At 46.8% G+C, this 15,000-nt stretch overlaps 1 protein-coding gene across 1 annotated transcript in view; it reads right to left on the bottom strand.

Annotated features, from left to right (window-relative positions):
- Nucleotides 1–1,293, bottom strand: part of LOC145415716 (paired box pox-neuro protein-like) — an 8,033-nt gene extending 6,740 nt beyond the window's left edge. The window contains exons 1-3 of the mRNA XM_080284941.1: nt 1,281–1,293; nt 622–731; nt 107–229 (exon numbers count right to left, since the gene is read on the bottom strand). Of these exons, the coding sequence (XP_080141067.1) occupies nt 107–229; nt 622–731; nt 1,281–1,293 (246 nt within the window). The remainder of the gene's footprint in view (nt 1–106; nt 230–621; nt 732–1,280) is intronic.
- Nucleotides 1,294–15,000: the final 13,707 nt, after the last annotated feature.

Below are 15,000 nucleotides of genomic sequence, written 5' to 3'. Positions count from 1 at the left end.
CCCCCCCCCACTCATACAACCCCCCCCCCACACACACGTAGCCAAAATCCACTCGAACCGCCCCGAACCCAACAATAAAGGCTTTGAGACCCACCATTGAACCCACCTTGGGCTTGCTGCCGCCAATGGAACCCGGCTTGATGGATCCCGTCTCGTAGAACCTCGTCAGGATCTTGGAGACGCAGCCGTGGGAGACCAAGAGTTGCCGGGAGATATCGCACGGACGCACCTGAGAGAGAGAGACAGACAGACAAACAGATTAAAGATGGTGATGATGATGATGATACAGGAAGAAGATGATGAGGAAGAAGGAAGAGGAAGATGCCAGAGGAAGACAGGCAGACAGATCAAGATGGTGATGATGATGATGATACAGGAAGAAGAAGAAGAAGAGGAGGAAGAAAGAGGAAGAGGCTAGATTTCTTGTCCACTGCACGAGGAAGAGGAAATAAAAGAAAACTGATAATGATGAAGAAAAACGAGAAGAAGTCGGTAGATAATGCATATGTGTATTAGATTATCACACACACACACACACACACACACACACACACACACACACACACACACACACACACACACACACACACACACACAGTACATAAAGTTCGTAGCACTGACCCCCATAAGCGCCATCTCCACAATCCTGCGCCGCACGTAGTCAGGCAGCGGCCGCCCGTTGACGAACACCCCTCCCAGCTGGTTCACCCCCGCCTGGCCTGGGTGTGGGGGGAGGGGAGTAGAGGGTAGCGGAGGGGGGAGAAGGAGAGGGGAGGGGAAGGGGAGGGAGGAAAGTAGAGAGTGTCAGGTATATTACTAAAACTCCTTTATATGTGTTCTCTCCATACTACATTTTTCAAGGTCCTGAAGTCTAACAAGATTGGTGAACTGCTCCAAGTAAGAAGCGTTAAATATTTAGACAAAGTAAAGGAGTGTTTGGTCTTAAAAGAAATCTCTGTCATCTCCTTAAATCCTAAACATTCTGGAAACGTCATCCAATTTTGTGTGACTGAAAAGAGACCGCTCAAGTTAAAGTGTTACGGAATACGGTCTGGTTAACGCTATGGGAGACCGCTCAAGTTGAAGGGCTTGCATTACGATCTGATTAACGCTGGACCTTTTCTCAGCTGCCGGAGACGTAAATAATACGCAGCAGGATTAAGCAAATTTCCTGAGTTTTAGGCAATTGAGATTTTCATTTTATAACAAGGAAAACTCAGGTGTCTAACTCAGGTGTCTACACGATTATTACAGGTAAATTGTCACGGTGAGGGGCTTACCTGTGTGGGGCATCTTGAGAAGCTCGTCTCGTCTTCCCTCACTGTCTTCTTACACACACACACACACTCTCTCTTTCTCTCTCTTGGATCTTTTTTTCCCTTCGTCGCCTTCTTTGTGTTTATGTTTCCGCTATTTCTTCGTGTCCTCCTCCCATTTCCTCGTCTGCTTCTCCTTTCCTCTTTCTTCTTATTTCCTTCCTACTTTTTTCTTCCTCTTTAATTTCTGTCACTAGTAAATATCTTTTCCTTTCCCTTCTCTCCACCTTTTCGGTTTCTCGTTCTGCCTCTTCTCTCTCTTAATCCTCTGCTTCCCGTCCTTCTCCTCTTGGTCTTCCTCCTCCTCTTCTGTTTCCTTCACTGTTTCACCAGCTTCTTCTGTCTCTTCTATCCTTTATCCTCTGCTTCTCGTCCCTTCTCTTTCTCTCTCCTCGGTCCTCCTCTCCTGCTGCTGCCTCCTTCAGGACTAAGGACACACCTGTAATTAACGAACACAGGTAAACTGGGGCGACACGCAGCCAAACCATTACCGTCTAAAACCAGCCAGTAGAGAGGGACGGGGTGGTGGGAGGGGGGGACATTGATAGATAAATATGGATTGATAGATAGATAGATGGATGGATGGATGGAGAAACAGACACACACACACACACACACAAACAGGTAGATAAATAGATGGATGGACAGACAGACACACAAACAGACAGATAGATAGATAGATAGTAGATAGATAGATAGGCTTGCGCAATGGGTCAAAGTGAGGATAGAGAGAGATGCTGTAGACAGATAGACTGAAAGACAACCAAATAGATAGATGGATAGACAGGAAGACAGATAGGTAGGTATATATATAGATAGATGGATAGATAGATAGATAGATAGATAAATAGGTAAATAGATAGATAGAAAGGTGGTCTGGTGTAGGTGTATATTATGGTAAATTCTTTCAAAATGTGAGAAAATTTTAAAAGTTTTTCTTGTGACTGACACCTGACGATTTTTTTTGGATTGTGTGTGTGTGTGTGTGTGTGTGTGTGTGTGTGTGTGTGTGAGAGAGAGAGAGAGAGAGAGAGAGAGAGAGAGAGAGAGAGAGAGAGAGAGAGAGAGAGAGTTGATGTGTGATTTGCATGAGAAAGTTTATCCTTAGATCGTGGCCAAGTCTATTACGGTGAGGGTGAGTGGTGAGTGGTGAGGGTGAGTGGTGAAGGTGAGTGGTGAGGGTGAGTGGTGAGTGGTGAGGGTGAGTGGTGAGGGTGAGGGTGAGTGGTGAGTGGTGAGGGTGAGTGGTGAAGGTGAGTGGTGAGGGTGTGGTGAGGGTGAGTGTGAGTGATGAGGGTGAATGGTGAGGATGAGGGTGAGTGGTGAGGGTGAGGGTGAGTGGTGAGGGTGAGGGTGAGTGATGAGGGTAAGGGTGAGTGGTGAGGGTGAGGGTGAGGGTGAGTGGTGAGTGGTGAGGGTGAGTGGTATAGAAACTCCTAACCTAAGTATAGTCATCTGGAAGTATCCTGAATCTCTCTCTCTCTCTCTCTCTCTCTCTCATAAAGTCCAGCAGCAAAGTTTATGGAAATGAGAGAAGAGGAACAGCAAAAATAAGATGTGAAAAAATAAATGAATGAGGAAAGACAGCATGGACGAAGTTGCGTCCATGGTGCCACCTCTCCCTCGTGCTACACGGGCATCTGGCAGCGCTCATGACTGGAATGTCACTCAGCCATATTGCAGAACTTCTGCCTATCAGAATTCTTTCATTCCCCGAACTGCATCTCTCTGGAATTCGCTTCCCCAGAGTTGTTTCCCTCCAAATTTCAACCCACAACTGTTCAAGTCTAACTGTTACAGATATTTTATGAATGGAGGAAGCCAGTAATCTGGTGTATGGATTGTTTTTTTTTTACTCATTTGTTTTTCCTTCCACCGTTCTGTTATAAAAAAAAATATTTTTATCAGTATTCTTATCATCTCCATCATCATCATCGTAATAACTCAGCATCATCACCATCATTTTCTTTCATCATCATCATCATCATCATCATCATCATCCATATCATCACTGCATCTCCAGTTTATCAGCAGCATTACCACCATCATTATCAGCATCATCACTCTCACATTACCATAATAATTAATCCACATGACCTAAACGGTTATTATTATTATTATTATTATTATTATTAGTATTTTGCGAGGATATAAATTAAAGAAAAACGTTCGGCGTATCGTAAAAAATATGGAATTATCACTGAACTGTATATGTGGATTTTTTTTTTCCGTTGTTTTTTAAAGTTCTTCTACTGTGCAATCGAAAAAAAAAGTATGCAGGAACTAGAGACTGTACAGGGCAAGGGGTGACTAAAATAACACGTAAACCGAGAGGGGAAAAAGTGAAGTTTCTCAAAGGGCAGACGTGCAGGGGATCTACGGTAATCCACACGTAGCCCGTCAGAATTTCAGAACGCATGATGGTGTGGTATTCAATCAGCGTTTTACAATAGATCGCGAATTAGAAATGTTTCCCTTTCAAATTTAAGCATTTTCGTATTTAACAGAGGTGTACACATCAGGAACATAATCGCCTGGAAGTGAGGTATAGAGGTGCGAAAAAAGAGGTGATATTTACAAGCCTCTTCGTTAATTATTTCATCTCGTCTCCAGGTAAACATACAGTGAATAATTGGAGGTATATTCGTATTTTTTCGCTTATACAGACAGCGGGAAATACACCAACACCGCCATCTCAGTATGAACTAAATATTACTCTTCCCTTGTAGGTGAGATGAGTAGAATATGTAGATTAAAGATCGTGTAGAATATGCAAATTAAAGATAAAGATAGCGATAATAATACCTACACAGACACGCCTCCCTCATAACCAAGTCTCACACATAACCCGGAAAAATTCAGACCAATTGACAGGTTATTTGATGTCCTTTCTGCCCTCTTTTTAGGCTTCGCACTCACTTCCTCGCTTACTCACTTACTCGCTCACTCACTCACTTCCTTGCTCACTTACTCACTTCCTCGCTTACTCACTCACTTCCTCGCTTACTCACTTACTCGCTCACTCACTCACTTCCTTGCTCACTTACTCACTTCCTCGCTTACTCACTCACTTCCTCGCTTACTCACTCACTTCCTCGCTTACAAACTCACTTCCTCGCTTACAAACTCACTTCCTCGCTTACTCACTCACTTCCTCGCTTACTCACTCACTTCCTCGCTTACAAACTCACTTCCTTGCTTACAAACTCACTTCCTCGCCTACACACTCAATTCCTCGCATACTCACTCACTTCCTCGCTTATTCACTCACTTCCTCGCATACTCACTCACTTCCTCGCTTACTCACTCACTCACTCACTTCTTCGCTTACAAACTCACTTCCTCGCTTACACACTCACTTCCTCGCTTACTCACTTCCTCTCTTACTCACTCACTCACTCACTTCCTCGCTTACAAACTCACTTCCTCGCTTACACACTCACTTCCTCGCTTACTCACTTCCTCGCTTACTCACTCACTCACTCACTTCCTCGCTTACAAACTCACTTCCTCGCTCACACACTCACTTCCTCGCTCACTTACTCATTTCCTCACTTATTCTCTCACTTACTTCCTCGCATACTTACGTACTCACTCACTTTCTTGCCTCCTCACACACTATCTTGCCTACTCTCTCACTTCCTACTCGTTCACTCACTCACTCACTTCTTCGCTTACTCTCTCACGCACTCACTTCCTTGCTTACTCACTGACACACTTCCTCGCTTTCTCACTGACCCGCTTTCTTCGTTTACCCTCTCACTCACTCACTTCCTCGCTTACTCACTTACTTGCCTACTCGCTCACTCACTCGCTTACCGCCTTACCTATCTCCTTCAACCCTGCACAGGCTGGGTAAATGGTGAATAATCTTGGTTCGCCATTTTGATGAGTAAATAGATGAAACTCGGAGGTCACAGCCGAGTCACAAGGGTTCCATGAGTCACAGGTGAGTCATGGGTGAAAATGATGTCACAGTAATCAAATGGTGAGTCATGGAGGTCGCAGATGAGTTATGGAGGTCACAGTTTAGTCAGAGAGGTCACAGATGAGTCAGGGAGGTCACAGATGGGTCATGGAGGTCACAGATGAGTCAAAGAGATCGCAGTTTAGTCAGAGAGGTCGCAGTTTTAGTCAGAGAGGTCGCAGTTTAGTCAGAGATGTCGCAGTTTAGTCAAAGAGGTCGCAGTTTAGTCATAGAGGTCGCAGTTTAGTCAGAGAGGTCGCAGTGTAGTCGGAGAGGTCGCAGTTTAGTCAAAGAGGTCGCAGTTTAGTCAGAGTGGTCGCAGTTTAGTCAGAGAGGTCGCAGTTTAGTCAGAGAGGTTGCAGGTTAGTCACATGCGTCACAGCTTAGTCCTTATGGCCAAAAGAGAGTCACAGTCCTAAATTGTGAGTCACACACGTTATAGATGGATTTCGAGGGTCACAGATGAGTCACAAGAGCCACATTGAGTCACAGTAGTTAATGGCGAGTCACAGAGGTTATCACTGAGTCCCAGAGGTCACAGATGAGTCGCAGATGTCAAAACGAGGTCACAGCGATGAATGTTGAGTCAGACGCGTCTTAGATGAGTCACGGAGGTCACAGGTAAATCACAAATGAGTCCTGTGAGTCACTAGTATAATTAAATAGGTCACAGATGAGTCACTTTGGGCTAAAACGAGAATCAGCTCCAAATAGCGAGTTACGCGGGTCGCAGATGAGGTCAGCGATGAGTCCGGGGTGAGTGAGAGGAGGGTGAGGGCGGCCTGGGTGAGGAAGGGTGAGGGTGGTGGCAGCGTGTGTGAGGGAGGCTGGGTCCGGAGCGCGTCTCAGTGTGTTGGTCATCGCCTTAACGACCCACGCCCCTCACCGCGACCATCACACCCGCGTCCCGTACCCTGCCTTCTGACGCTGGCTTCGACTTACATTTTTTATTTACACCCTCTGACCCCTTTCACTCCGATTTGGTCTTTTACATATTATTTTTTCGTTTTATTTCACACCTTCTAACCCCATCACTGCTATGGCTTGCTCTCTAGATATTTTATTCTTGCTACCTGCACACCTGGCGTCTCATGGCGAATATTTTTGAGTGGATCTGCTTTCTTATTTCTCCTCGCCTTCTTAACCCTTACCGCGAGAGATCCCATACCTTAAGTGCTGAAAATTACTTGGCACTGAGGAGAAATTTTGACTTAGATAATAATATATGAGAGGTACCCATGCCTAATATAGTAAAAATCAAAACTTGCTATTTGCCTCTGACTCTAGTTAAATCTTTTGGCTACGGTGATTTCTGTTGCCAAAAGGGGTGCTTGAGAGAGAGAGAGAGAGAGAGAGAGCAGGATATATTAGTGGTATGCGTGAGAATAGATTAATGAAGATGTACAGATTATAAATAGAGTGTGAGGAAAGGGAGAGAGAGTGAAGAAAGGGAGAGAGTGAGGAAATGGAGGGAGAGTGAGGAAAGAGAGGGAGAGAGTGAGGAAAGGGAGAGAGAGAGTGAAGAAAGGGAGAGAGTGAGGAAAGGGAGGGAGAGTGAGGAAAGGGAGGGAGAGAGTGAGGAAAGGGAGAGAGAGTGAAGAAAGGGAGAGAGTGAGGAAAGGGAGGGAGAGTGAGGAAAGAGAGGGAGAGAGTGAAGAAAGGGAGAGAGAGAGTGAGGAAAGGGAGGGAGAGACTGAGGAAAGGAAGGGAGAGAGTGAGGAAAGGAAGGGAGAGTGAGGAAAGGGAGGGAGAGAGTGAGGAAAAGGAGAGAGAGTGAGGAAAGGGAGGGAGAGGGTGAGGAAAGGGAGGGAGTGAGGAAAGGGAGGGAGAGAGTTAGGAAAGGGAGGGAGAGAGTTAGGAAAGGGAGGGAGAGAGTTAGGAAAGCTAGGACCAAGATGAAGATGGAAGGACGTTGTGATTGAGAGAGTGAATTATAGAACTAAGATAGGGAATTATATATCTAAGTGTCTAGAAGGGTGAGAGGCACGAGTGGAATAGGGGATTGGGGAATGAAGGGGATTATAGAGGGATGCGCTGATGTCACTGGCCTATAACACTGAGGGATGAGGCGTCTGGGGTAAACTGTAGCCTAAATCAACAAACGTGGGTATAGACGGCTTGAAATTGCTGTGAGGAGGCCGTTACACACATCTGAGAGACTGGATATGAGTGTGTGTGTGTGTGTGTGTGTGTGTGTGTGTGTGTGTGTGTGTCCTGTTCTCCGTCGCTACCCCATGCACTGAGACGTGTTATAAAAAAATTAATAAATAAATAAAGCAATAAAATAATGTAAAATAAAATAAAATGATAGCTACATTATACCCCTTTCCACGAATCTCCTTGGTTACTAGTCAAATCCCCTTACATGAATATAGTGGTTTGGTACAATGAATTCAACCTGATATATTCCAACTCACGTGATGACCAGGTGTAGGGCCGATTTGACTAGTAACCAAGGAGACTCATGCCCACCACACAATTTAAGACTTGGAATTTCATGCAACCACAACATAATATTCGACTTGAGAAATTAGCCCAGTTCCCTCAAATGAAAACAAGGAAAATAGAAAAGGACGTCCTCGTACTGAAGAGAATAATTAAGTCAAAGTCACAGCCACTCCCACGTGTCCGGATTTCATGGGTAACCGTTAACGAGCTCAGGCCACGCCCATTTCCGCCCCCGGCCAATCAGGGTGGAGGGGGCGGGGCTTGGGACTGCCGCTGGCCAATCAGGGAGGGGCATTGCTTCACGGCCTTATCGATTGGCCGAGGCGAGCGTGTCCTGGCCAATGGGAGGGCAAGGGGCGGGGCGTGAGGGGATAAAGGGAGGGGCGAGGTGAGTTGAGGGGAGGGAAGGGGATAGGAGGAGGAAAGGGGATAGGAGGGGAGGGGGAAGGAAGGGGAAGGGAAGGGATATATAGTGGAAGGGGAAGGGGGTAGGTAAAGGAGGGGAAGGGGAGCTGGGGAGGAGGAGAGGGGAGGGGAAGGAAGCCGGAAAGGGGAGATTTAAGGGGAAAGGAAGGGGAAGCGAGGAGAAGGATGGAATGAGAGGGGGGGGAGGGGGGAAGAAGGGAGGGGACCAAATGAGGGTGGAAGAGAGCAGGGGATGGAGGGGAGGATGGGGAGTGAGTGGAAGTTTTGAGAGGAAGGGGAGGGTGAAGATGGGGAGTGAGGAGGGGAGGAATGGGGGAGGAAGGAGAGGAGAGGTAATAATAAAGAGTTGGGGAGGAGGAGGAGGAGGAGAATCAGGGGAGTGGGGAGGAAGGGGAGTGAGATAGGATGGTCAAGGAAGAGTGGGGAGTGAAGTAAGAAGGGTGGAGAATAAGGTGGGGAGGATTGGGAGTGAGACAGGAAGGTAGGGGTGAGAGAAGCAGGTTGGGGAAGACCTGGGTAGGGAGGGGAAAGCCAGGGAATTGAGGGGAGTGAGATAGGGAAGGAAGGAGTGTATGTGGACATGAGTTGGGGAGGAAGGGGAGTGTGGGGTGGGTTGGGGAAGACAAGGGGAGTGAGGCTGGAAGGGAGGGGAGTGTGGAGAGGCCTGGGGAAGCGATATACCAACTGCCATGACCTCGTTCCCCTCGCGTGCTCCCCTCGCTTACCCTCACCCACACGCGGCCATCAATCCGTCCATAAATAAACACAGGAGTCGAGGTATCATGGCGGACGAAGGATTAACAAGTTGGATTCATTTTTTTATATTTTAAAATTTTTTCGTTTTAAACCGTTGAATACTTTGAAAATATCCGTTAATCTAAACCCTACCCCCTTTTGGCTCGGTTAACGGTCGGGTGTAGTCAGGATGGAGGGTTGATTTGACTAGTAACCAAGGAGACTCAATCGTACCTTGCAACCGAAAGGCTCATTGAATTCCATGCACCACGCCTCAGTATTAAAATCGTCTTTGTCCCGGTTCCGTCAGGTGAAAACACAGGATATTAACCCATTCAATCCAGTGGCGTATTATTATTATTGTTATTATTATTATTATTATTATTTTTATTATTATTATTTTGCAGGAAGAAAGGACTGAAGGATGGAAACCCGCATGATTCTTCCCTCCAAAAAATAAAAAATAAATAAAGATAGTGCCAATTAAGTGTGTGTGTGTGTGTGTGTGTCCCCTCCATCTGATAGGCAGGGAGATAGGGACGGTGGCGACGCTTGGCTGGCTAATATGCGAATTCCGTGCACAGAGAGAGAGACAGAGACAGAGAGAGAGAGAGAGAGAGAGACAGACAGAGAGACAGGGAGAGAGAGAGAGAGAGAGAGAGAGAGAGAGAGATGAACTATACCATTTCTATTTTACGAGCATCACACACCACATCCACACCACTCATACCGCATCCACACCACTCACACCACATCCACACCACTCACACCACATCCACACCACTCACACCACATCCACACCACTCACACCTCATCCTCACAACTCATATCACCTCCACACCACTCACACCACACCCACACCACTCACGCCATATCTCTTCCATGCATATCACCTCTCTATCCAGTCCTTTCTGTCCAGTCAACTATCATACCACCCTTCACATCAGCCATACCAGTTCCATACCAGCTTCACACCATTAATACCAGGAGAGGCAGCTGTGGGTAGGGATCGAGTGGACAATTACTACCACATCCACCAGTAATACCACTCATACCACACCCACATTCCTCATACCACCTCCACACCACTTATACCATCTCCACACCACTGATACCAGCTCCACACCACTCATACCATCTCCACACCAGTAATACCAGGAGCGGCAGGTGTGGGCAATTAAGGGATGGTCGTTAAGGATCTAGTGGGGAAGCTGACTCTATTACCGCTATCAGGGTTTATCGACAGGTGAGAGAGAGAGAGAGAGAGAGAGAGAGAGAGAGAGAGAGAGAGAGAGAGAGAGAGAGAGAGAGAGAGAGGATGAAATGAAAGGATGATAGCAGAAAAGGAGAGAGAGAGAGAGAGAGAGAGAGAGAGAGAGAGAGAGAGAGAAGAATGGATGGATGGATGAATGGATAAGAGAAGGGGGGGAGGGTTGATAAGTGAATGAATAAATGAAAGAATAGATTGTATATAGACAGAAGACTTGATGGATGGATGGTGATGGTTACGATGGATGGGTGGTTAGGTTGGAGCGATGGTTGGATGGATGATTGACTGGTAAGAATGGATGGCGGGATGGATGGATGGATGACAGAATGAAGAGATGAACAGATGGATGGATGTTTGACTTGGATGGATGGATGGATGGATGGATAGATGGGTGGATGGATAGATGGGTGGATGGATGGATGGGTGGATGAATGGATGGGTGGATGGATGGATGGATGGATGCATAGACTGATGATGGGATAGATAGAAGGTTGATTAATTGATGGATGGAGAGAGGAAGTTTACTGTCGCGTTATCTGGATTCATCTCCCATCACACACACACACACACACACACACACACACACACACACTCTCTCTCTCTCTCTCTCTCTCTCTCTCATACACAGAATATACCCCCATAAACTAGATATACATAACATTAGCATACCGGTGCTTAGTGGTAAAAGAAGAAGAACAGTAAAAAAAAAAAAATACAACCAGGGGAGGCAGAGTGAGGCAGGATGAGGTGCAGGGTTGGTAAAGTGTGACAGGGTGAGGAAGAGCGAGGTAGGGTGTGGCAGGGTCCGACAGGGTGAGGCAGAGTAAGACAAGTTGGGGCAAATTAGAAACAGCGTGAGGTAGTATGTGGCAGGGTGATCAAGAATGAGCATGAGTGAGATAAGAAAAGGCAGGGTAAGGCAGAATGGTTCAGGGGAAGGCATAAAGTAATAGACTGAAGCTGGAGGAGGCAGAGAGTGTGAGCGAGGGAGAGGCAGAGCGAGGCAGGGAGAGGCTAAGTGAGGAAGAGAGAAGCTGAATGAGACAGGGAGAGACTGAGCGAGGTAGAGAGAGGCAGAGTAAGGCAGAATATGACAGAGCGAGGTAGAGAGAGGCAGAGTAAGGCAGCGTATGACAGAGCGGGGCAGAGAGAGGCAGAGTGAGGCAGGGAAAGGCATACCAGACCATACTGTGTGCGGTCATAACCAAGGAACAGCAGGGCGCGTGTCGAGACTCCAGTTCCCCGGGTGACAAAATATGGCCACTCCATTATTACCACGTTACCGTCCTCATTACACCCTTTTCCGCATCACTACCACCAACCGCAGCCCTCCCTCATATCCCCCACCCCCCTGCCCCTTCCCCCCTTACCCATCGTTCATCCCTGATCCCTATTCTCCATCCCTCATCACCACCTCGATCCCCAACCCTCATTCCTCATCCCCTCCCATATAGTCTTCATATCCCAGCTGCAGTTAGCTACATCTTTTTCCCAGTCCCTCACACCCTTCGTAGCTTTTCACACACCCACATCCCTACCTCCGTACCCCCTACCCCCACATCCGTCCCTCATCCCTCACACCTCCCCACACACCTTATACCCTTCACATTCCTCGGGTATTGCCTCATATCTTTGTCATAATCCCACACACATTCACCACAGCTCTTCCCACACGTGGCCATCTCTCCTTTTTATCGCTCCTACCCTTCCCACAGCTTCCCCATCCCCTCTCCGCTGGTTCCAACATCTCGCCTGCATCTCGATAAAACTATAAAAGCAACGACCATCCCGTTAGCATTCACGAACCTCTTGCACCCCGCTTATCACATCCACAGCATACTCACGAAGCTCCCCACGCCCCAATTTAGCACTCATATAACCTCTTCCGCAGCTCCCTACTTCTTTACAATTTTACACATCCCTCCCGCATTCACAGCACCCTCACATATACCCCACACACCCGTCACTGCCCCAAAACCTCTCCACTACACCCTCCTCATAAAACCCCACCACACCCCACACTAAAACCCCATACCCACTTCCACAGCTTCCGACACCCCCCACACCCCTCCCGCACCCACAGACACACCGCCGCAGCCGCACTCCCGTCGCAGGTCCAGAAGGGCGGAGGCGGCGTGGTGAGAGGGACAGTTAGCGCCCCTTTTTGTCGCAGCCACCCCCCGCTGCGCTCCGTTTATACCGCTCTATTGACCTGAGACAGTCTGGGAAGCGAGCGGGGATGACGTCTGAGTGGCTTTTGGGTGAAATCTGAGTGTTCTCTTAGTGGTGTTTGAGTGAGACTGCAATGTGAGTGGTATTAGAGTGTGAATGTGATGTGAGAGGAAGTGGTGAGAGGGATATTTAGCACCACGCTTTGTTGCATCCACCTTCCTAATGAACGCTGTTTATGTCGGCCTCATAATAAAACCATCACTGTCTTGGGACCTGGGATCGGCGTGGGGATGTTTTCTGAGTGGTTTCTGAGTGGGTTCATAATCTGAGTGGGATCAGGCTGGCTACGGGTATTATCTGAGTGTCAATAGTGAGAGGGATATTCAGAGCGCCCTTTTGTCGCATCCACCCCCTGCCGAGCGCTGTGTTTACCAGCCTATTAACACCGCCATCACAGTCTTGGGATCGGCGTGTGGCGGTGTTCTGAGTGGCTCTTGAGTGTGACTGTAATCTGAGAGGGATCTGATTGGCTGTGAGTAAGATCTTAGTGTAAAATGGAGAGTGACCTTAATCGCCTCTTTTTTGTAGCATGCACCCCCTGCGAGAGCTGTTTATGGCCGTCTGTTAAAACTGTACTCATAGTCTTGGACCGGAGTCAGTGCTGTGTTTTTAGTATCTCCTGAGTAGTGGTAGTGTGGGTTGAATATGTAAGACAGGAGTGGCATCTGAGTGGCATTGGGTCTGAGTGGAGGTAAGATCTGAGTGGTACATTGAGTGGGACTTTTGAGATGAGATGAATGGTGATGTGGTTCGAGTGGTGTTATTCTGTTGGTTGTCTGTGAGTGGGGTCTGAGTGACGAGTGGCCATTGAGTGAGTGTGGATTCTGAGTGGCGATAATCTTCTAGAGGACACTCAGGTGGATAATAGGGTACCTTGATAATCAGGTGCCAGAATAATCAGAGTTTTGTATAATCAGGTATGTGAAATAATTAGATGATATATAACTGATCAGATATACCTAACTCAGAGAAGTTTTATAGACACACACACACACACACACACACACACACACACACACACACACACACACACACACACACACACACACACACACACACACACACACACACACACACACAATCTCCCCTTATCTATCTATCTATCAACCTACATATATAAGACACATAAATAGTCAGATACATGCATGACCTAACAATCCAACTTAATCCTCAGCCAGACCTTGCCAGACCACAAACCAGTCCATGACCATCCTTGTAATAGTCTCCCCCTCTCCCCTCTCCTCTGACTATTGTGCCTGACTACCCAACTATGACCATCCATTGAGTGTACTAGCCGCTAACTACGTGGTCTCTGAGTGGGCACAAAGAAACCAATGGCGTATCGTCTTTCGTGGGGGGGGACGCGATGACGGCCCGCCAGATGGGGTAATGGATGAGAGAGAGAGAGAGAGAGAGAGAGAGAGAGAGAGAGAGAGAGAGAGAGAGAGAGAGATACCCCTTTTTAATACCGTAGCGTCTTTTTTAATTCATCCTTACTAGTACCAGACGATTTTCTTCATCATACTAGACGCCTCAGTAAAGGCGGGTTTAATACAAATACATTTAAGCTCTCCAGTATGAAAAACTCCCCCCTAAGCTGAATAAAACCGTGTGGTAATGGAGTAGAATATAATGAAGTAATTGTATTTTATTGCTCTAAGTCCTTTATTCCGATGGCGTCTTTTGCTATATTACAGTTTCTCGTGACTCTAGTTCGTTCACTTTAACTTGGCTCAATATTTCATCCTTTTTCAGCTTATATCACGTAGCTTATTGGTAGAAAAAGACAGTACTGTGGCTCTGTATTTTTGCCGGAGCACTTCTTCGTGACTAGCATCATATTCCAATGTCAGTCTATTGTTGTAACTCAGCGTTCAAGATGGGGGTATGGCAATTTAAGGATATGGCAGTTTTAGGGTATGGCAATTTTAGGGTATGGCAGTTTTGGGGTATGGCAATTTTAAGGTATGGCAATTTTAGGGTATGGCAGTTTTAGGGTATGGCAATTTTAGGCCAAGATAAAGTGAACAGAATATATTATAGCTTTTTCACCCAAGCTAAATAATGTTCCTCCAAAGATATTATTATTAACTTTATTATTCTTGTTTACCTTTTTTTAATCTTGTGAAAAAAAAAGTAATTCCTTCAATATTTAGGACGTGTATTTGATTTATTTATTTATTTATTTATTTATTTTTGCTCCTACAGCCGAACGGGTCTATTTAATTTAGGAGTTACTTTCAAAATTCAAAATATCAGGTATAGCCATTCGTATCAATTATTTTTGCTATTATATTTACAGTATATTGCAGAAGAATTATATATCAAGGTTGCATTGCAGGGTGTGGCAGGGTGGTGGTAGGCAGGGTGCAGTAAGTTAGGTTAGGGTGGGCTAGGTAGGGTGTAGCATAGCAGGACTTGAGACAGGGTGAGGCAGGGTGATGGCTGGGATGGTGTAGTAAGGCAGGGTGAGGCAGCGTGAGGCAGGGTGTAAGCTGGGTTGGTGAAGTAAGGCAGGGTGAGGAAGAGTGAGGCTGGGAGTATAGAGAAAGGGTGAGACAAGGGTGAAGTGAGGCTGAGCAAGACGAGGTAGGACAGGACATCAG

The sequence above is a fragment of the Coenobita brevimanus genome, chromosome 103 (genome assembly GCF_032717465.1).
Source record: "Coenobita brevimanus isolate Jiangsu-jjx chromosome 103, ASM3271746v2, whole genome shotgun sequence".
Classification (NCBI taxonomy): domain Eukaryota; kingdom Metazoa; phylum Arthropoda; class Malacostraca; order Decapoda; family Coenobitidae; genus Coenobita; species Coenobita brevimanus.
Note: the sequence above shows the minus strand (reverse complement) of the source record. Positions and strands in the feature narration are given on the sequence as shown.